At 40.2% G+C, this 22,929-nt stretch overlaps 1 protein-coding gene across 1 annotated transcript in view; it reads left to right on the forward strand.

The window, feature by feature from the left end:
* CFAP54 (cilia and flagella associated protein 54) overlaps window positions 1-22,929 on the forward strand; it is a 310,761-nt gene that overhangs the window by 180,631 nt on the left and 107,201 nt on the right. The window contains exons 47-51 of the mRNA XM_067697614.1: window positions 3,806-3,928; window positions 9,055-9,108; window positions 13,879-14,086; window positions 16,484-16,563; window positions 18,493-18,662. Coding sequence (XP_067553715.1) covers window positions 3,806-3,928; window positions 9,055-9,108; window positions 13,879-14,086; window positions 16,484-16,563; window positions 18,493-18,662 — 635 coding nt within the window. The remainder of the gene's footprint in view (window positions 1-3,805; window positions 3,929-9,054; window positions 9,109-13,878; window positions 14,087-16,483; window positions 16,564-18,492; window positions 18,663-22,929) is intronic.

Below are 22,929 nucleotides of genomic sequence, written 5' to 3' on the forward strand. Positions count from 1 at the left end.
GCCGTGTGATAGTAAATACTTCACAGCTCACTCTAAAAAAAAGCTTTGATTTGTAACATTTGCAATTTCCATGGTGTAAATACTCCCACTGCAGCTGACTTCAGCCTACCAACTGGGCGTTACTGAATGTGGGGCTTCGACAAGATGTGCCTCGTTGGCTCTTGTAATTGCGGGTGAGTGGGCTCCCACACTCCCCTAGCTTAGCCCTCCTTCTCCTTTTTTTGGAAATACCCTTCTTCCCTGATCCTTCACATTTTCTAATAAGGGAAAATAAGACTGCCCTTTGAACTGCTCTCTCCATCAAGACCCTGCCTGTGGGCCCTGTTTTCAGACCCAAATTGTCCATTGCATTCTCTTTCTGAATAAAGATAACACCTTCCCTAACAGGAATTGTGATGCTCTTAAGATAATACATTTTAACCTGGGAATAAATAATTTGTAATCAGCCATGAATTCCGGTTCACCCTTTCTGAGTTACTGAACTCTTAACAGTTCTCTGGCTTTTGAATTCTAATAACAGTTTTTAAAAAACTGCATACAACCTTTCTCTGTTTTTAAAACAGTGCTCTCTTCAAGACTGCAAAATTCTCGAGGCTAAGGCCTGTATCTTTTGCATCTTTTGGTTCCCTATAGTGTCTTGAGTAATAAATTTATATACTTGATATTCAGTAATTAATTGTTGAATTGGATTTAAAATCTTTAGACGTATATCAAGTGTCTCCTGTCCACACTGTCCTTGGTGTTTGGTGGGAACTCACCGAGAAGATACTTGGTAAATGTTTATTGTTTTATCTTTGAAACAACATTTATCAAGTATCTCCTATATAAGGCACCGTGTTAGTAACTCCAATCAAAGAAATGTAACCCATGGTCTTTGCTTTTGTAAAGAAGTGAAAATAGGGAAGAGAGATGGGACATACACACAAGAGAATAATGTGTGTACCTCCCACTTGATCATTTCCAAAGGAGTGTGACGAACACTGTTTCCAGGAGTTTGAAAGAGGGGAAAATGGCTCTGGGTCTCTAGGTTTCAACGAAGTAGATAAGATTTCAGCTTGAAAAAAACAGAACTAACTGAGTAGGAGAGGGGAAGAAGGGAGCATTCTCAGCAGACAGTAGTCTGAAAGGTGTAGAGGTGAGGAAGTATTGACTTGTTTAGGGGGTAGAGGTGGTTGGGTTAGACTGGAGTGGAGGTCTTGATCAGGCAGTTTGGAGTAGATTACATGAGGACGCCAGAGGTCCGTGATGTGGAGGAGACCAGGGGCCCAGTCTTGAATTTCAAGCCGAGGTGTAATCGGAGGCTGAGCAGTGAGAGAAAGGAGGAGGTTGTGGTGTCAGAATTGCATCACAGTTTTATTCTGATGTCACAGGAGGCAAGAAGCATGGAAGGGTTGCAGTGACAACTAGTAACGTGTCAGAAGGCAGTCCAGAGAGGCACTGAAAGAATCTGGAGTAAAGTTTTTGATTAAATGACTATTTCTTACTGATTGTTAGCACTTGGCAACTGTTTTTGTACTAGAGTAGCTTAAAAGTCAGTGAAGAACTGTGGACTGTCTTCTCTAGCCTTGGGTTGGGAGGGGGAACTCATGACAGTTTTGATCAGGAGAAGGACGTGATCAGATATATCTGGTAGGTGTGTCAGGAACAGAGTGAGATGGGACTGGGATCTTATCAGCATAGTAGGACTGGAAACGCAACTAGAGTGTTGGCAGAACCACTGAAAATGGTCAATTAATGCATCATACAGAGGAAGGAATGATAGCCCCCATAGGCAGAGTTTGCCTGACCTTCCTGAACTAAACTAAACCGTTAGTGGGAAGAGAGAAAAGTCGTAATCAGGAAATAGCAAACGATGATGCTTTCTGACAAATCAAAGAAAAGTAGATCACACTGTTAAGTCTCTACAGTTGCACTAGTGTCTTCCAGGGGAAGCTTTAAGACCTCTTTATGATCAACTGGTCTGGCTTCACTTTAGAACTGCCAGCATCCTGAAAGATTTATTACTCTCAACATATCCGGCATTCCTGGGAAGGGTACTGATGGTTCTGTATTTGTATGACTGAAGGGTTGATTTATGAGCAGTTCTTTTTCCCATCTGGCTTGTTTGTGTTCACAGTGTTCATTGTTTCTGAAAATACATGTCCATTATTATCACCACGGCTTTTTCATATGGTCAGATTGGTTCGATAAACTGAACCAGAGGTAGCCTGAACAGGTGGTCCATGTACAGCAATCTCACACTCAAGCCCAGAGGAAACTAACCTTACACAGATATGGGGAAATGTTTCCTCCAAGGGGCAAAGAGCTCCAACGACTCCCTAATGCCTACTTTGATATTATGTGGCACCAGGGAGATTAGAGCCCAAGGTGTCTTAGGCAAGAGCCAAAGTATGCAACTCAATAGACGAGCTGTTTTCTCTTCATCAGTAAAAATATTCTCCTGACTTCTTATGTTTTATTTTTATGTTGTTGTCACATCCTGTTTCCTTCTAACTTACCTTCTTTTTATTTCTTTAAAATTGGTACACTCTTGAGATTCCTAAGATAGTAGTTAAAGGAAAAGAGAGAGTAAGATGAGTATAATGTTGAGGATAAGTTGGATTTTCTTTTTCTGTGTTTTAGATATATATCATCTTCATCCAAGTTTGTACTTCACTCCCTACTTCCACAATTTACCCATCTCTGTTCTCTGTAAAGTCACTAGACGTTTTCAAAACATAAGTAAGGTACAGGCCCTGCCCTGTTTAAAACTCTCCAATCACTTACCATGCAAAGAATCAAATCCCGAGTCTCCACTCTGGTCTACAGGCCACCATTCGCACCTACCTCCCAACCCTCTTCTCCTCTGTCCCTAAGCTCCTGCCACACAGGCTGTCCCCTGAACACACCAAGACCCCAGGATTGCTCCTGCCACCATGTGACCTTTGTAGTCAAGGTCCCCTCAGCAGTTTTCATGTCTCCCTCCATCATATCATTCCCAAACCTTCTCTTGAAGGTTTTCTCCTCAGAGAAGTCCCTCTTAACCACAGTTTCAAAAATAGTATTTTGTCAGTACCTTTTATCTCTTTTCATACTGTGTATATCTTCATGTATCACTTAACTTTAGCTCACCGTATATCCCAATGGAGGTAACCTCCAAGAGAGCTTGGTGCAGAAGAGGAGCTCAGTATACCTGCTGAATGAACGCGTGCATTTGATGATTTGATTTCTTCTTGTAACTTCCTAATTGAAAGTCTTGCTGGATTATATTCAAAATAAGCCATGTACAATATATAGTTACCAATTGACTAATGTTGTTAAATACATGTCTGTAAAATCGACAGTGTCCATTCCTTGTGGATAAGGAAATGAACGGTTGATGCATTGTGGAATTCATCTCCTGGTTTGTTTTACATTCCTCAGAGTGTTAGAGAAATCAGGAGTGTTTTTGTTTTGTCTTTCTTTTAAACCATACTTGACCATGGGAACAAAAGGATGAGTTCAATTTTTAAAAACTCTTCTGTGTCTATCCTATTTTTTAAAAGTGTTTGCGTCTGATAAAGTAAAAGCCACATCTCATGAACGGCCGTTGTTTTGAAAAGTCACTTGATGTGATTTACTAGCTTCTTGGTCCCCTGCACACGTGAACTGGCTTACACACAGACACATGCATCTCTACCACTGTGTCGTCTAAACATTAACTTATAACGCGTTACCAATACGAAGCAGAAATTTTGGATCTTGGCAAGTTGATGATTTTTTTCTAAAATTTGTAAGTGAAACAAATGGTTTAATTTAGAATCTCTTTTTTTTCTTTTCTTTAAAGATAGAAGTCCTTATAGATTTAGGATTCTTTTCCGAAGGCTTTCATGAGATATCCCAGATTTTTTATGGAAAAAACATGCCTTCTTCAGTACCCGCTGGCTGTAAAGCTACTGGAAGAATGAAGGTAAACCTGCCAATTCGATTCAAAGCCATTTTTAACCTTTTGAAGGTCCTTTTGAAGGCTACATTCCTAAAATCTAGGGAATGCTTCCGCAAAAGGGTATTTACAAGTCTCTGGTACTGCAAACTTCTTTGTTAAGCTAACATCAGACATACACAAGGTTTCCTTTGTCTGAAATGGAAGAAGGGTGGGTGTCATGACGGGGAGGGGAGTGTGGTCTTGCAGTAGGTTTTTACTGTGGAATTTTAACTTTGTGTTGTCATGGACAGTCTCAGTAGACACACTGATCAGCCACTATCTCTTAGACTTTTGGGTCTGAGCTTATAATTTCTAGTTAATAGTCTTAGTCAAAATGGTCTCTCTTCATGTTTTATTTGGATATTTTGATTTATATACTTTATACCAAAGAGTTAAGCATGTGTTCACATTTCTTCTGATTTTTGTGAGGGGAGAATGTTCCTCTATTTTGTCTAGTCTTTTTTGACTTTGGGAGAGAGTTCTACCTGGCTTGCTTAATTTGTATTTGTAAATTGCATGATTGAAGCATCCTTGAAAATGAATACTGACCTTTATATTTAAATCAGAGTGAGCTCTTATTGTCCTCTGCTTTGGTTTTTGTGGTGATCTGGGAATCCCTGGGTGATCTTGCTTGGGGCAGATGCTTGGACCCTCATCCAAGGGCCAGCAGTAAAGGAAATAGGAGAAAGCAACAAGTCAGTTCCCTGGGAGAGACCATATGTGTGAGGAGTGAGACTGGCAGACACGATACATGCTGGTGGGATTCAAATTCAGAGGACCTAAAAGAAACTGCGGAATAGTTATGTCTTGAAAACTACTTGCATAGGCAGACATATTTACATATAATGCATACATTACTTCAGTGTATACCCCTAAAAGGTTGCTGCTTTTTTCTCAATATGACTGCTACAGTGTTATAGTTTATCGTAATGAGGTTAAGTGTCAAGTTATCTACAGAAAATCCTAAGAGGGACGTTCAGTAGACGATCAGATACGTGTGTGTATGTCTATACATCTACAGTGGACCCTCTGTATCCGTGGGTTCCACGTCAGTGGCTTCAACCAACCATGGATTGAAAATATTTGGGAAAAAATTCCAGAGAATTCCAAAACGCAAAACTTAAATTTGCATGCTAGCAGTTATTTACGTACCATTTACATTGTATTAGGCATTATAAGTAATCTAGAAATGATTTAAAGTATATGGGAGGATGCGCCTAAGTTATATGCAAATACTGTGCCATTTTATATGAGGGACTTGAGCATTGCAGATTTTGCTATGGGGGGTGGGGAATCCTGAAACCAATCCCTCACAGTTACCAAGGGACGACTGTATATTTATCTATCTAGCTGTCTATGTGGGAGTCAGTCATGTTTTTTGGTTCATTTTCTATAGCACAAACTATTTCATCTTGTTACCTGGGTTAAATTAGCAGTATTTTCTTTCTTTCTTTTTTTTTTTTTTTTAAGTTTATTTATTTATTTTTGGCTGCGGTGGGTCTTCCTTGCTGCGCGTGGGCTTTCTCTAGTTGCGGGAGTGGGGGCTACTCTTCGTTGCGGTGCGTGGGCTTCTCATTGCGGTGGCTTCTCTTGTTGCGGAGCACGGGCTCCAGGCGCACAGGCTTCAGTAGTTGTGGCATGAGGGCTCAGTAGTTGTGGCTCACAGGCCCTAGAGCGCAGGCTCAGCAGTTGTGGCACACGCGCTTAGTTGCTCCGCGGCATGTGGGATCTTCCCGGACTAGGGCTTGAACCCGTGTCCCCTGCATTGGCAGGCGGATTCTTAACCACTGCGCCACCAGGGAAGCCCCATAGCAGTATTTTCTTGCTTGCTTCTCAAGCAACAGCCTTTCCCTGTTGTAAAATAGTTTGCATTTTGTTATTTAAATTATATTTTAATTCATTTAAAAATATTTATTGAGTGCTGACTGAATACAGGCACTATTCCAGACATGGGAATAGAGCAGTAGAAAGATAAATGGAGTTATTGCCTTCCTGGAGGCATGTTACTATTGGACAGTCCAGTGAGGAAGACAAATAATAAACACATTAAGCACATAACTACATGTCAGATGGTGACATGCTCTGATGGACAATCAAGCTGAGCTGAGGGACAGGAAGTGACCAGAGCGGTGGGTAGCTGTTCTGTTGAGGGTGGTTTGGGAAGTCTCTCTAATAAGGGAGTGAAAGGTTTGAGGGAACAACCTTCCAAATAGGAGGCAGTGCAAGGGCAAAGGCCTGTAAGATGTGGTTGAGGAAAACCGGAAAGGCCACGTGAGGCTGGATTAGAGAGGAGGAGGAGAGGGGGCAGGACCCAGGAGCCAGGTCATGTCGGACCGCCCAGGGCTGGGGGAGGACTGGAGTTTACTCTAAATGAGATGGGAAGCCTTGTAGAGCTTTGAACAGAGGAGCGATGGGACAGGAAGTAAATTTCAAAGAACCGCTTTGTTGCTGTTTGGGGAATGGGCTGTGGATGAGCTTGGGTATAAATGGGGAGACCAGGGAGAAGGCCTTTGCCAATGACCTGAGTGAGATGTGACAGTGGTCGGGGTAACAGTGGTGGGAGGAGTGAAAAGTGGTAGAATTCTGGGCACATGGCAAAGGTAGAGCTGACAGCATTTGCTAATGATGGTTGAGATGTGGGATGTAAGAGAAAGAAGTCAGACCTGACTACAGAGTGTTCAATGTGAGCAGCAGGTACCAAAGAGTTTTCATTGACTGAGATGGGGAGTCCCGCTGCCCCAAGGCAGGCGTAGAGCGTGTTAAGTGTGAGATTCCTAGTGGACAAGCAGGTGGAGATACAGCCTAGGTAGGTGTAGAGAGTATGTGTTCTGGAATTCAGGGGAGAGTTTGAAGCTGCAGGTAAATTTGGGAGCATCGGCAGAAATTTAAAGTCATGGGACTGGGGGAGAGCAGCTGGGGACCAAGGCAGATAATGGAAAGTAAAAGGCAGAGGACTGAAACTTGGGGCCCTCCACATATAGGGTCCGGAAGACAAGAAGGAAAGGGAAGCCCGTTGGGTAGAATAGGAAACAAGAGAGTTTTCAATGGTTACTGCTTTCACCAAAACAAATGGACAAGTGGTCTGAAACTCATTTTTACAGATAAATTCCAAACTTCATTTTTTATCAACTAGTTTTCATAAGACAAAAGTGTGGGCGAATTGTTTCCCGATGGATTATGACTTCAAATTTTGTGTTCTCAAAGTTAATTTGCAGCTTTTCCAGCTTCAGTTGGGAATTTAAAAAGTGTAATTAAAAGAGGAAGTGCGTTCAGGGTTTAAAATTAAAATAGGTGCCAACGTTATTAGGCTGCAGGCTAGTTATTTAAAGACAGGATTAATGAATTAAATTTCAGTTGTAAAGCAGTTACTGGAAAAGTCTTACAGATTATGATTGAAATTTTTTTTTTTTTTTTTTTTTGCGGTACGCGGGCCTCTCACTGTTGTGGCCTCTCCCGTTGCGGAGCACAGGCTCTGGACGCGCAGGCTCGGCGGCCATGGCTCACAGGCCCAGCCGCTCCGTGGCATGTGGGACCTTCCCGGACCGGGGCACGAACCCGTGTCCCCTGCATCGGCAGGCGGACTCTCAACCACTGCGCCACCAGGGAAGCCCTATGATTGAACTTTTCACGGGCTTTTAAAAAAAATTCTGTTTTTTTTTTTAATATACTCATATTTCGATTCTGCTCTCATCACCAAATCTAAAGTCCCATCATTAACTCTCTTCAAATTATATCACCAAAGGTCTCTCCCTGGATTCAGTTACTCACTTTTCAATGTGTTAAAGGAAATAAAGAATATCTTCAAAAAAAGAAATGTTTTTAAACACTCACCAGCACTTTCTTCCGATAAGAGCAATATGTGATGTCTTGATTTAGGGGTTCCTCAAAAGCAGATCCTGAGACAAAGATTTGGGAACAATTAGTGTGTTTGAGAGATGATTCCAGGAAGAACAGTGAGTGAGTGGGAAAGTCAGACAGGGAGACGAGGAAAACCACTCCACAGAGCATTAATGAGATCCCCGCCATGGGCAGGTGGGGCCTGCAGAGAGACTGTCTCTTGCCCCTCATTCGTAGGGGTTGCTCCCTGCACTTTCAGCCTCTCCTGAAACTCTCCTGTGGCCACAGAATGCCCTCAGTCAAAGAGGTACAGGTGCTCGAAGTAGGATACCACGCACATATGAGTGGCCTGTTCATGGAAGATGCTGGTGACTTCCAGGTGACCAAGAGGATGTGGATGTGGTGTTAGTATTGACATCTAAGAATGGGCACCTTTTAAAAAGGGCAGCTGTACCAGAAGGGATGCACCCTCATAACGATACAACAATGTTCTGTGACAAATGAATTGAATGTTTTCTAATGCAGCATTATATTTAGAGCCAAACATATTAACAGGTAATTCACAAACAAGGGAAGAACCACAAAAAGCATCATTGTGAAGAGTCATACAATTTACCTCAAACTGGCAAAAACAATTTTAAGTGCTAATACGCAATGCTATTGAAAGTGCAGTAATCCTGGCATTTTCAAACAACATGGGTGGAAGGTAGGTTGAGCTACCCCTTTTCAATTTTCTCAATATAGTCTTATCTTATGACCCAGCACTTCTGCTTCCAGGAATCTATCCAAAGGTTATAATCAGAAATACCAGCAAAATAGTCACCAATATTATTCAAACCAGGGCTGAATGGTGGGGTGAGGATGAGAAGTGGTCTTCTTAGATGTCTAACAATAGGAGAGAGGTTAAGTTATTATGCCACATTCATAGGATAGAACATTACTGAGCTATTAGACGAGGTTTACAAATAACTTAATGGTGTGGGAAAATAATTATGATGTAACATTTAGTGAAAAGGAATCCAAATACATATACAAAATTTTAAAATACATCAAAAAGAAATTGGTAGTAAAGTCACCTAGATATTAACATTGACAACCTAAAGATGTTGATTTTCGCTTTCTTCTTTATACTATACTTGTCTTTTCTGACTAGAGCATGGATTAATTTTATAACAAAAATTATATTTAAGATAGTTTTAGAACACATTAACAGTTTCATCTAAAGGAGCTCTCAATACTCTTGTTTCTAATGTTAACATTTTGTATATTGACAGCTATTTCAATCATTTGACTCGGGAAAACCTCTTACTAGTAAAGAAAATATGCAGGTAAGGATAATGATATTTTATAAATACTGGATATTTAGTGTGCGTAATTTTTGAGTCATTTCAATCTTTTTGGTATGTATAATCTTTGTTTTTGAGTATCTGCTGTGTAATATGCTCTTCTATGTCTGGTAATGGAGTCTGATCTCCAAATATTGAGGCCAGAGATACGGTCGGACCCAAACTGATCTGGTTTTCAGATGGAGCAAATATCAGTCACTGCTCCTCAGTTTTCAGTTACACATGCATATTCAGTTTGCTTATCTAGCCATGCCAAGTATCTAATATCTATCTTAGTTACCTAATAACTTTGATCATCAGTAAAGGATTTTGTGACAGCCCACCTGTTCAATACTGCTTTTGCTCGGATCCATTGCCCCAGTCTGAGACTGCCTCTCAGCCAATGTATGGAAGGTTTTCTTTTTTTTTTTCTTTTTCAATTTTTTTGGAGGGTATAACTGACATATAACATTGTGTAAGTTTAAGGTGTACAATGCATTGATTTGATACGTTTATATATTACAGTATGATTACCATCATAGCATTAGCTAAAGGAAGGTTTTCATATGACATTTTTATAAGCAATTCCTCCGATTTCCCCACTATTTTTTACAAAGAGAGGACCGGACTGCCCTTCCCAATAGGTTTATTCTTGTCATTAATGGAATGATTGGGTTTTAAACTTTTGGTGACCTAAAAGCATTTAAATTTTATGAAGTCATTAAAAAAATCTTAGAGTCCCAGCAGTTTGTCCACTAGGAAGTGTTGGAGTGGAAGGGTGGTAGGGCAACCATTGTTAAGGGGGTTACAGAGGGGCAAGGGGTTCACACAGGCAGGTGATAGTTAATGCATATAGACGGGTACACATAGTTTTTGGTTTTTTTAAATGCTCAGAAACAGCATTCTGTTTCACTAAGTATTAATTTTTATGAAATAACTTTGAGAGACATTTCCTCAAAATTGCTTTATTTTTTTCCTCCATAATTTTGGTAGGAATTTATCTACCTTTTATTAAATGTAATCTTATTACTTTTCTATTATTGTTAATTTTATTCCACAAACTTCACTTTTAATTATGCTTCAGATGATTCATTGTTTTTGCCTTAAAATTTGTTTTAATTTATAAGCAAGTTGCCTGGAATGAAAGAACTGGTATTAGGAAGATACAAATACATATTCATCTTTCATTTTAGTGTTCTGAGACCTTGGGATGCTTCGGAATATTTATTTCTTTCCAGTCATAAATGCCAGGGCATCCTAAAAACACTTCTTTTGGTTTTGGTTATGAAAGTGGTCTTGGGTATAAAAGGAATGTTTGTCTGATCTTTTTTTTTTTTTTAAACAAAAAGAGACTGACAGTACTGTATAATGGAAAACCGATTTCTATTAGCTAATTAATTAAAACAGAACTGTTGGTCTGCTTAAGACGCTTCAGATTACACTTCATATTTTCTGTATAGAGGGAGAGGAAGGAGTGTTGGATAGCATTACTAATTAATCTTCTTTTGATCCTCAAGAGTTTGTGTGTAATTGTCAGGGCTCATTAAATCACTGTTTGCTGTGGATAGAAAAGAGAAACCTTCTCCTACACACACACCCCGCCCCCAACCAGTCTGAAGTTTCTTTTCTAGATGGAGAATGTCAACCATTTCCTTAGCACGATCATTTGTTACCAGGTCAGGCTCAGAGCTGCCCCATGTCTGGCTGTTTGGCAGGTATTGCTTTCCACCCTTTAGAAGGGCTTAAGGAAGGAGAATGAACAACAGCAACAGATCTCCCCACTGCGAGCATTGCCTCATACTCTCCCAAACAGTGAGGGTTTTCTTTTTTTAGTTCATGTAAGGCAAATAATTTCTTTTTTTTTTTTTTTTTTTAGAATACATAGCCCCAGCATCTGCCTTTTATATTAATTCAACAAATATTTAATAAGAGCCTATTGTGTGCAAGGTACTCTTCTTGTGCTGTCAGATAAATACATCAGTTAATCAACAAAACAAATTCTAAGCCCTCAGGGAGCTTATATTTTAGTGGGCAAGACTAGTAATAAACATATATATGTACACGTTATAAATGAGTAAATTATATAGTATGTTAGGAGGTGAACCATGCTGTAGGGGAAAATGAACCCAGCAGCTCATAAAGGGGATTGGGAACATGGGGCTAGACTGGGGTTGTAATTTTGAATGGGACAATCAGCTTAGTCCTCACTGAGGTGACATTGGTGAACAGACCTGAAGCAGGTAAAGGTGCAAGTCCTATGAAATCTGGGGAAAGAATAATCTAAGAACAGGCTACAGTGAGTGCAAAGGCCCTGGGGCAGGATTGTCTAGCTTAGTGAGGGACATCTTGGCCAGTGTGGCTAGAGTTGTGTGAATGATGGGAGAGCAGTTGGAGACAAGGTCAGAGAGGTAACAGGGTAGATGGTGGTGGGGTGCTCAGATGGAGAAGGGCCTTGTAGGGCTTTTGTCACCTACGCTCCTACTCTGAACAAAAGGAGGAGCCACTGGAGGGTTTAGGGCCGAGGTGTGGCCTGATCTACTTGTGTTTTAAAGGGATCACTTTAGCTAATCCATTGAGTCTACTGTGTGGCAGGTACTGTCAATCAAACACATTAGTTAACCAATAATACAGACAGATTCTCAGTCCTCATAGAGCTTATACTGTGTGTGTGTGTGTGTGTGTGTGTGTGTGTGTGTGTTTGTGTTTGTGTGGGAGACTAGGAATACAGTTTTGGACAGGTTGAGTTTGAGATATCTGTTAGACATCCAAGTGGAAGAATTGAGTCAGAAGTTGATTATATGAGTCTTGAGTTAGAAGAGAAGTTGGAGCTGGAGACAAAAACTTGGGATTTAATCAGCATTTAGATGAGATTAAAACCATGAGCCTGATTAAGATCATCGAAGGGGAGAGAATGAGGGGATGGAAGAGGATGGAGCCCTGGGACACTCCAATATTTAGAAGTATAGGAAAAGAGGAGGAACCAGCAAAGAAGACGGAAAAGGAGTAGTGGATGTAATAGGAAAGAAACCAAGGGAGTGTGGTGGCTTGAAAGCCAAGAGAAGAAGCATTTTCAGAAGAGGGAATGATTAATAGTGTCAGATTTTGCTGAGAAATGCACTACCATAATTCACGAAGTCTTAAACATGAATTTTTAAAAACATTTAATAGCTCTGCAATCAGAATGCATTTTACAGTTGTGGGCATGTGAAAGTTTAATTGGCATATAAAATAATGGTGTCTTAGATTAAAGTAACATGGCATACGAAGACTGAGAATTAACCATTAGATTTAGCCAAGTGTAGACCATTGGTGACCTTGACCAAAGGGTTTCAGTGTAAGGTTGGAGTAGGTTTAAAAGCCAATGAAAGGAGAGAGATTGGAATATTGACAACCTTGTAGGTTGTTGCTGTTAGGGGAAGTGAGAATTAGGGTAGTAACTGGAGGGGGAAGTCAGGGTATAGAGAGTTTTTGGTTTTTAAAATGGAGGTGAAGACAGCATGGCTGTGTGCTGATGGGAATGTCTCTGTAGAAAGGGAACATTTTTTTAAATTGAAGTATAGGTGATTTTCAATTTTGTGTTAATTTCTGCTATACAGCAAAATGATTCAGTTATACATATGTATATATATACATTATTTTTCATATTCTTTTACATTATGGTTTATCATAGGATACTGAATTTAGTTCTCTGTGCTATACAATAGGACTTTGTTGTTTACCCATTCCATATATAATAGTTTATGTCTGCTAACCCCAAACTCCCAGTGCGTCCCTCCCCCACCTTCTCCCCTTGGCAACCACAAGTCTGTTCTCTGTGTCTGTTTCTGTTTCATAGATAAGTTCATTTGTGTCATACTTTAGATTCCACATGTAAGTGATATCATATGGTATTTGTTAGAAAGGGCACTTATGATGTAGGAGAGAATGGCTGAGTATACCAGTGGGGACAGGACTGATGGCCTGAGTGGTGGCACCAGCCTTAGGAAGCAGGAAGGAAGGCAGGGCAGTGAGGCAGATGCTTGGATAGGTGAGAAGGGTGGAGCTGTGAGGTCTGTGGACACTACTCTGACTGCTTCAGTTTTCTCATTTAAGTATAGCAAGCAAGGTTACTAGCTGGGAGGGGCATTGGGGAGAAAGTGTTAGAATTTAGAAACAAGAAGGGCATGAAATGGTTGTCTAGGAGACAGCAAGAGTGAATGGACTGGGAAAATGCAGGATGATGACCAGGTGGCACTGAGGTTTGGTCAGGAACTTAAAGTGGTACCACTTAGCATGATTGCCAAGGAAGTGTGCATGCAAGGGAGGGGACCAGGAAGTGGAGGGAGTCCTCAAGGTGGGGATTCTCATGACTGACACAGATGCTAAGTTGGGAAGGGGTTTGCGTATCCTCCCGTCCTTCCCCTTTTTCCCATCCTGCGAGCTCTAATTTACTCGAGCTAAAGCAGAGCGGCCAGCACGCATGGCTGATGAGCTTTGTCAGTTGCTCCATTTTGATAAGGTGTCCCCTCCTCGCTGTCGGCACTGGGCTCACTCTGTGTGGCAGGGCTGGCCTCATGGGGCAGGTAACCAACTGGTGGGAAACGGCAGGAGCACTGTGGACCTGCTGGCATCGTTGTGACGCCTCTCTCAACGGACCTGCCGATTATGTTCCCTCATGTCTATCCCTGAATTCCTTCACCCTGCACCAAATGAGGACTGCAGAAGGGGACTGAAGCTAATAATATCTGAAAACAGTATTTTACTACTTTGTCTTTTTTTAAAATTTTTTTTTAGGCACTTGATGATTTAATAAACGAAGGCTTGCCTCTAATTCTGGTTACGGTCGGTCAGCAACATCTCTTAAATAAGTTTGCCTTTGTTAAAGCATACTTTTTAGTAAATGTGGCTGCAACAATAAATTGTGTCCCAGAACACAAAATGAAACCAGTCTGCCATGGTCTTATTAATGAGAAAAACAGACCAAACCTCCCAAACTTGAAAGGTAATCTTTTGTTCTATTTTTTTTGCTTATTTCTCTTTCTATTCCCTTTCCCCACCTATCCCCCACTCTACCCCCCAATAATCCATATGAACATTCTAGTAGATATTCTTTCATGGTTTTCTCTGAGCTCACTTAATGACACACATATGTGCTTATGTCTAGGTACCTGCCTATCCATATCCATCAATATATCTGCATATTTGTCCACTTTCTTACATTATATACAGTTGACCCTTGAACAACACAGGTTTGAATTGCACAGGTCTGTTTATACACCAATATTTTTCAATAGTGAATATTACAGTACTGCACAATCTGTGGCTGGTTGAATCTGCAGATGCTGAACTGTGGATACAGAGGACCGTCTATACCAAGCGCCAACTGTAAATTATACATGGATTTTCACCTGCATGGAGGGTCAGTGTCCCTAACCCCCATGTTGATCAAGGGTCAGCTGCACATACAAAATAGGATTTGTCATTTATTTAAGAAATGATGTATTTTACATTTTTCTGCCTCTTGCATTTCTTATGTAAAAAACTTTGCTAAGCCACTCCAAGTCAGCTGATTTGCTTTGGTCCCCTAAACCAGCTGTGCGGTGTTTTATGCTGTGAACAGCCCATGGTTTATTCAGCCATTCCCCTGTTGTGCGTTCACTTTGTTTCTAGGGAACAGTGTGGAAGCACTACATATCCATACTATAGTGTATATTTCTATAGGATAAGATACCCATGGATGGGATTTATGGCCCATATATACACATAAAACTATATACATATTTTTCAAATGAATTAATGTTGCCTTAAAAATAGGTTTTTTTTTTTTTTTAAGCACTAAGTATGATGTTAACTGTGGGTTTTTCATAGATGTCCTTTATCAGCTAGAAGAATTTCTCTTCTATTCCTAGGTTGTTGAGTGATTTTATCATGAAAAGGTGTTGGATTTTATTAAATCCTGTGTCTATTAAGATGATTATATGGTCTTTGTTTTTTATTCTATCTGTAGGCATGTATTATATTGGTTGATCTTTGAGTGTTTAACCAACCTTGCTTTCTTGGGATAAATCCCACTTGGTCATGGTGTATATAATTCTTTTTATATGTTGCTGGATTGTTTGCTAGGATTTTGTTGAAGATTTTTGCACCCATATTCATAACATGTATTGTGTAGTTTTCTTATGGTGTCTTTGTCTAGTTTTAGTATCAGAATAATACTGGCCTCTGTTTTAAAGTGTAAGTTTTATTATTATTCAGGTGTGGTGAGGCCAACAGATCAGGAGATGGCTGCCATTGAAAACAGTTTGTTATTTACAGCTCCCAAGAGGGAGGGGCATGCTACAACATGGGAGGGCCACACGGGTTGGGGTCACTCAGGAGGCAGAGAGAGCAGGAGAAAGAGGTGGATTAACCTCTTGCCAGGATTTCTCATGTTCTGGTATCATCCTAGCGTTCCTCCGTTTCTATCCTTGCCTGTCTCTCACTTTCCCTTAGGGGAGAAGACCTAGTCCCAGATCTTTCTTCTGGGCCCTCCCTCATACTCAGCTGACCCTCTAGCTCCAGAGTCTCCTAATTTAGGAGAAGAGCCAGGCAAATTGAAGTTGGAAGAAGGGAGGAAGTCAGGTGTGTTCAGTTCCATGTTATTCTGGACTCCCTCTTCCACTTGACAAACTTAGTCTCTTTAGGTGGGTAATTTGTGCATTAATTCCTAGTCAAATAATCACTTGTAGTTTTTCTCCCTTCTGTAGTCTAGAAGCCAGGCTTACTATAGCAGGCAAAGTTTGTGATCTAAATTCTCTCAGTGCTCCCTCGCTCAGAATGAGGGCTGACTTTGGATTGTGGGTAGGAATTTTGAGATATTTGAGGATTGTAGTTTGTGCTGTTCCAAATGGTCTCACTCTCTGCTCTTAGAGTGAGGGGCATGAACTGACACTTCCAAGGAGGTCTTGGAGCATATCAGCAGAACTGACACTTCAAGGAGATCTTATCAAGATATTATAAATATCTGGAAGACCCAAAATATTGGGTTGGCCAAAAAATTCGTTCGGGTTTTTCCTAACCGCTTACGAAAAACCTGAACGAACTTTCTGGCCAACCCAATTCTTTGAGGACCTTAAGGGGTCCTGGGATCCCAGGTGAGGAACCACTATTTTATATCAGTAGCCAATAACTTGAATGGCATCACCAAGCACCCAAAGGATCCTTTCAGAATTTAAGAATCAGCCTGTCTTCTAATGTCTGATATTTAGGGACCATTTGATAGAGCAGTGTGTTTCTAATTATCATTGTGGTTGTTTCTAAACATTAAATTTCCCAACTAATGATGAGTTTTATAAATTAGAATTAATATTTAAGCTAACCACAGATATCTTTAGTTCTTCCAAAATGTTGTGTCTTATAGAGGTGTGTTTAAAGGATGAGGGAGGCTTACTTTGTCAGCTTACACAAATGAAAGAGGACTTCGCACTTAGCACACTAAAGGTAAGTTTAAAAGAATTTTCAAATCATAGTGAATCCGTTACCAGAAAGCCCACTGTTAGGCCCTGGACAGGTCAACTTTCAGGACTGTGCTTACTCACGTAGTTTTTCTTGCCTAAGCATGGGTTGGGGCCAGGGATGGAGTCTACTCTCCATGAGAAAAGCAGATGCCGAGAGGTGTCAGACTTTGACCTTTCAACTTGATTAAGTTTCCGTGGGGAATAAGATTTATTATCTGATGGGATTTGAGCATTCCATGCCCTGTTTGGTGTTTCCTAATAATAATAGTGATAACAACAGGAACAACAACAGTACCATTTATTCAGTGCTTATTATGTGACAGACACTTTGCATGATTATTTAATTCTCACAACTCTGTGATGTACATATTAATCATTTTTGAACTGTATTGTGCTGAACCATGAATAAACTGAGGCTTAGACAGTAAGAAATTCACTAATGCCATACAACTAATAAAATACAGATTACGTTCTTAACCATTATACTAAATTACCCTAGTCCTTATATAGTATTTACTGCTCTATACAAACAAGGTTTTAGAGACCTGTTCCTTGAAAGATTGGTTGGTCCCTTTCTTTTTTGCCATGTTCCTATTTAGTATTGCTATTGCTATTTAGTATTGATTGTCAACTATAAAATCTCATTATCTTTACATTACCAGTTAGGTTACCATAGTTTAATTTGAAATACAGTTGATCCTCATTATTCACAGATTCAGTATCTGCTAACTTGCTTATCTGCTAAAATTTAATTGTAACTCCCAAATCAATACTCTTTGCTCCTTGGTGGTCATTTGGGGACAGGCACAGAGCACAGAAAACTTTGAGTTGCCTGATATGCACATTCCCAGCTGAGCTGAACAAGGCAATGCTGACTTTTTCTTTCCACTTTCATACTATAAACAAGTGTCCTTTTCATTTATTGCCAAGCTTTTTGCATTTTTGTGGGGTCTTTTGTTGATCTTTTCACTATTTGAAATGGCCCCTAATGCATAGTGCTGAAGAGCTGTCTAGTAATCCTAAGTGCAAGGAGGCTGTGATGTGCCTTTTGGAGAAGATATGTGTGTTAGACAACTTCAATCAGGCATGAGTTGTAGAGTTATTGGCTGTGAGTTCAAGGTTAATGAATCTACACTGTATATTCAATAATGTGTCTTTAAACATAAACACACATTAAACAAGGTTATATACTGATCAGCTGACAAAAATGGTGTGACCAGAGGCTCGTAGGAACTTATCCCTGTATTTCCCTAGGAGCAATGCTTCAGTATTAGCTGACTCAGTGTTTGCAGCAACTTTCTAGAACACAGCTACTATGAATAAGCAAGTATGGGCACTGGCTGTGCATGCAATAAAGGGTCACTGCCCTACACACTTACTCTTTTTTTTTTTTTAAACATCTTTATTGGCGTATAATTGCTTTACAATGGCGTGTTAGTTTCTGCTTTATAACAAAGTGAATCAGTTATACATATACATATGTTCCCATATCTCTTCCCTCTTGCATCTCCCTCCCTATCCCACCCCTCTAGGTGATCACAAACCACCTAGCTGATCTCCCTGTGCTATGCGACTACTTCCCACTAGCTATCTATTTTACGTTTGGTAGTGTATATATGTCCATGCCACTCTCTCACTCTGTCACAGCTTACCCTTCCCCCTCCCTATATCCTCAAGTCCATGCTCTAGTAGGTCTGCTACACACTTACTCTTGCCATTACTTCCCTTTTCATTCCCTGTTGTCTTTTTCCTGTTCACTGAGCTCTCTTCTCTGATGATTTTGTTCAGATTTACTTTTAGGTCTTCCATTCATTGTTACTTTTCAGTACATGAGAAATATTTGATGAATAAGAATGAGACATGATTTGTATTATTTCTGAACTTGGGTGATTGTGTGTTGTTCTTTCTTTAGTCAATTTTACTGACAGAAGCTGAAGACAGGCTCAACTTCCTTGTGTCAGAGATGGAGCATCCAGGCCATAAGAACCTCTCTCAGTGTTCGGCTGGCGAGCTAGAGATTGTGGTGGAGGTCAGGCTGCAGCTGGCTGCAGTCGCCCTGCAGAGACACCGGGCAGCATACAGGCGAGTCTCGGCATCACAGTTTCTTCCTCACTCTGATTTGTTAAAATATACCTAAATTTTATGTAAATTTTATAAATTCCTAGATTAATAGAGCAGACTTGCTTTTTATTATTCAGGAGAGTTTTCACACATTACTACATTTAAAACTATAATTCTCAACAAATTAATTGGTTTATTAAAGCATATAGCTAGGATGTTTTATGTGAAACATAAACAAAGTCACAGAGTTCTCCTTTTTAATTAATAATTTATTTTTAAAAGGCAGAACCTAAATTCCTTATACCTTTTTTTTACAAATAACACCTATGGAGTGTTTTCTCCCTAGACAACCGATAAAAACATTAAAAACAAGCTCTATTTTGAAAAAGTAACATCTCCTGAACTATGCTGTGCTCAACCACTTAATAAACTATTGTAGGTGGCTCATTTTTAAAATGTGATGCAGTTGCTAATGTCAGATCTTTCTTTTCATTTGTTCATTGATTCATTCATATATAGTGACCAGTATCTGCTAACTGCCTCACTGTTGGGCTCTGATCTAGGCACCAAGGAGACAAAGATGAATAGAACATAGTTTCTGTATTCATAAGCTCATAGACATATAAACACTTGCATAGTTAAAAATACTTCTCAGTGATTTTTTAGTATTGAATAATATAGAAATATACTTTCAAGAACTTCCCATATCATTTATTATAAACACCTCTGTCGTGAGAACACTTTCAATAGTGATTCTTTGAATAATGAGCAAATTTCTTATCTTACCATTCATTAATTCATTCAACAAGTAATTTGGGGGCACCTACGATATTCTAGGCATGGTCCTAAGTTCTGTATCCTAACACTGATATATACAGTATACACAAAATATATAACAATATTGACAAAAATCCTACGCTCATGGAGTTTATATTCTAATAGATAATAAACAGGCTGACAATAAACTGTAAACCTAACAAGTAAGTAAATTATATAGTGTGGCCAAAAATAAGTGTTATGGAGAATATCAGGGGTAGAGGCAGGGGGAGGAGGAGGGGTTATCCTGTTAAAACTGTGCAGTTGTAATAAAGAGAATGACTCCATTTAGATGTTCGTTAACTGACTGCTTTGAAGCTCCGCCACCCCCGTCCCCTCTGCCCCACACCTGGGCAAGCAGAGAAGAAAGCCTAGTTGCCCCCTCCTTTGGTGCTGGTGGGACGTTTAAATCACACCGACCTGGCCCACACGTGGGAACCCTTACCCCAGCGCCACCCGTTAACTACTATAAAGCCCAGCCAGTCTCCTTTCTCTTTTCTCTCAAGACATTTTCAGCCTGTTTGGGAGGCTGCGCTGCTCTTCCTGGATAGTCTCACTATGGGAGGAATCAACCTTCTCACACTCCCTTGATGTGTATGGCATCAGTCTTGACATCTTGGGTGGTCAGGGTAGGCTTTATTGATGAGGTGACATGTGAACAAATAAACGTGGGGGCCCATGCAGATACCTGTAGATGGAGTGTTGCAGGCCATGGGAACACGCCTGATACATGTTCGAGGGACAGCACGGGGTCTCTTGTGGCTAGAATGGAGCGAGCGAGAGTTTTAAGAGAGATGTTCAAAGAGGTCATCCTTGATGGGGGAGGCAGATTATATAGGACCTTCTGGCCAGGGTGAAGACTTCTGCTTTTAGTCTGAGGGAAGTAAGGAGTCATTGTATTGTTTCAAGCAGAGGAATGACATCATCTGATTTTCACTTCAAAGGGATAACCCTGGTTTTTAGGTTGAGAATTGACTGTAAGAGGGAAAGGGTTTGAAAGCAGGGAGATCAGCTGGGGAAGCTGCTATAAGAAGAAGAAATATGTTAGTGGCTCTGATCAGGGCCGTAGCACTAGAGGTAGTGATAAGTCGGATTCTGGGTATATTTTGAAAGTAGAGCCATTAGAATTTGCTGACGGGTTGGCTGTAGAGTGGTGAGAAAAAGAGAGGAGTTACAAAAGAAGTTGTCCCTAACCACAGTGGGGAAGACTGTGGCGGTACAGCTTATATAGGGGAAAGATCTGAAGTTAGATTTTGGACTCGTTTAGACTATGTCCCTTGGAGGTGCAATTGAAAATGTCAAATATTCTTGGAGTCTTTAGAATATAGATAGTATTTCAAGCCTTTAAATGAATGAGATTCCTTAGGGAATGTGAGTAGATGAAAGAAAGAGAAGGACCAAGGACTGAGGGTTGGGTTTGGTTGGAGACTGGGGAGAAAATGAGCAACCAGCAGAGGAGACTGAGAAGAAATGACCAGTAAATATATGAAGACCAGGAGATTATGAAATCCTGAAAGCCAAGTGAAGAAAGTGTATCAGGGAGAATGGAGTGATCGACTCTGCCAAAAGCTCCAGATAGACTGAGATGAGAATAGAGAATTGACCATTGCATGATTTAGCAACATGGAGGTCACTGGTGACCTCGGCAGGAGCAATTTAAAAGGCAGTGGGGGAAAGAGCATATTTAGAGTGGTTTTATGAGAAAATGGGAGGAGAGAAATTGGAACCTGCAAGTAAAGATGATTCTTTTGAGGAGTTTTACAGTAAAGGGGAGTAGAGGAATAGGATGTCAGCAGCTGGTAGAAGTAGAGTCAAGACAAATTTTCTTGAGATGGGAGCAGCGATGATGTATTATATGCTAATGAAAGTGACCCAGCAGAGAGGGCAAATTTGATGCTCTGATATAATTGGTACACAGTAGGGTAGGATCCCAGTCCAGTCTTCTTTGTTTCTCTAATACAGAATGAAACTGTCCCCTAGCTTGGGATTCCACAGTGGTCTCTGGGGACCAGCAAGGAAACTGCTGCCTGCCCTGGATGGAAAAAGAGTAACCCAAGAGGAATCAGTTTCTTCAGATCAATGCTATTGGCAGTTGCGGGGTCCAAACTGGCACTGACAATGAAATGCAGAAACCCTGAGAAATTAACTTTGAAACTGATCCTGACATCACAGAGCTGGAGCAGAGGCAAAACCAAAACTGTCTCATAGAGATTACCTAGGAAATGCAGGACTCTCATGGAAAATAACTGCTGGTAAAGGTAGCACAGAGTCAAATATCATAAACCAAATGAAGAAAGAGCCACAAAAGAGAGTTAGCAGGCACAACAAATGGCAGCTTCCCAGCCCAAGAAATAAACTGTTCAAAGATGTGAAGGATGGAAGAGAATGAGACGAGATAAAAAAGGAACAGATGAATTTAGAAAAAAAAAAACTAAATAGAAATTTTAGAAATGAAAAATATAATTACTGAATGAAAAGGAGAAATGATCAAATTAGATGGAAACAAATTTTTTTTCCCCTCCTTAACTTTCTCATTATACTAAAATTCCATGTTTTAAGTTCTATGCATTAGATTCAGAATTTGGAAAGAGAGTTAATTTTTTAGATGGCCCTTCTCTTTAAACAGGAGAAGCCCTCCTGTAGCCTTTGCAAAGGGGAAATCAATTCAGCAGAAATCCCACTTTGCTTTTGCTTAGATTGGAAACAGACAATTGTCTCATCAGTGGGAGCCTTGACTGAAGGCTATTCCATGATTAACCACATCTAAATTTGATTTTATGCTAGAGACAGTATAGGTTTTGGGGAATTTAAAATTTCTGTGGTTTGTAAGCAGCGATGAAGGTTCATAATGTCTATTAGGAGCAGTGATTCTCCAAGTGTGGTCTTCAGACCTGTGGGCGTTCCTGAAACTCAGGGAGGTCTGTAAGGTCAGAACTATTTTTATAGTAGTTTATAACATAGTAAACTATGTTTATAATAGTTTATAAAACTACGAGGTTGCTTGCCTTTTCCACTGTGTTGTTATTTGCACTGATGCTGAAAAAGCAACAGTGGTAAAACTTCCGGTAGCTCACCACGAATCAAAGCAGTGACACCAAACCGAACTAGTAGCCATTCTGTTCTTCACTGCTGCACGCTTGCAATTAAAAAAAAAAAAAGCCAGATTTACGTAAGAATGCTTTTGATGAAGCAGTAGAATCTGTTATATTTATAAATACCTATTCTTGAATGTAGTTTTAATATTCTGTGGGAATATATTAAGTGGGAAATATACCTCAAGCACTTCTGCTGCATATCACAGTCTGATGGTTATCTTGAGGAACAGCACACATGTGGATGAACCAAGAGCTGAACAAGCTGTTTTTTTCATGGAACAACATTTTTATTTGAAAAAACAACTGACAAACCATGATTATGCAGACTTGGGTATTTGACAGGTATTCTGCTGAAAATGAGCAAAACGAACATGCCA

Source organism: Pseudorca crassidens, chromosome 11, assembly GCF_039906515.1.
Source record: "Pseudorca crassidens isolate mPseCra1 chromosome 11, mPseCra1.hap1, whole genome shotgun sequence".
NCBI classification, from domain to species: Eukaryota; Metazoa; Chordata; class Mammalia; order Artiodactyla; family Delphinidae; genus Pseudorca; species Pseudorca crassidens.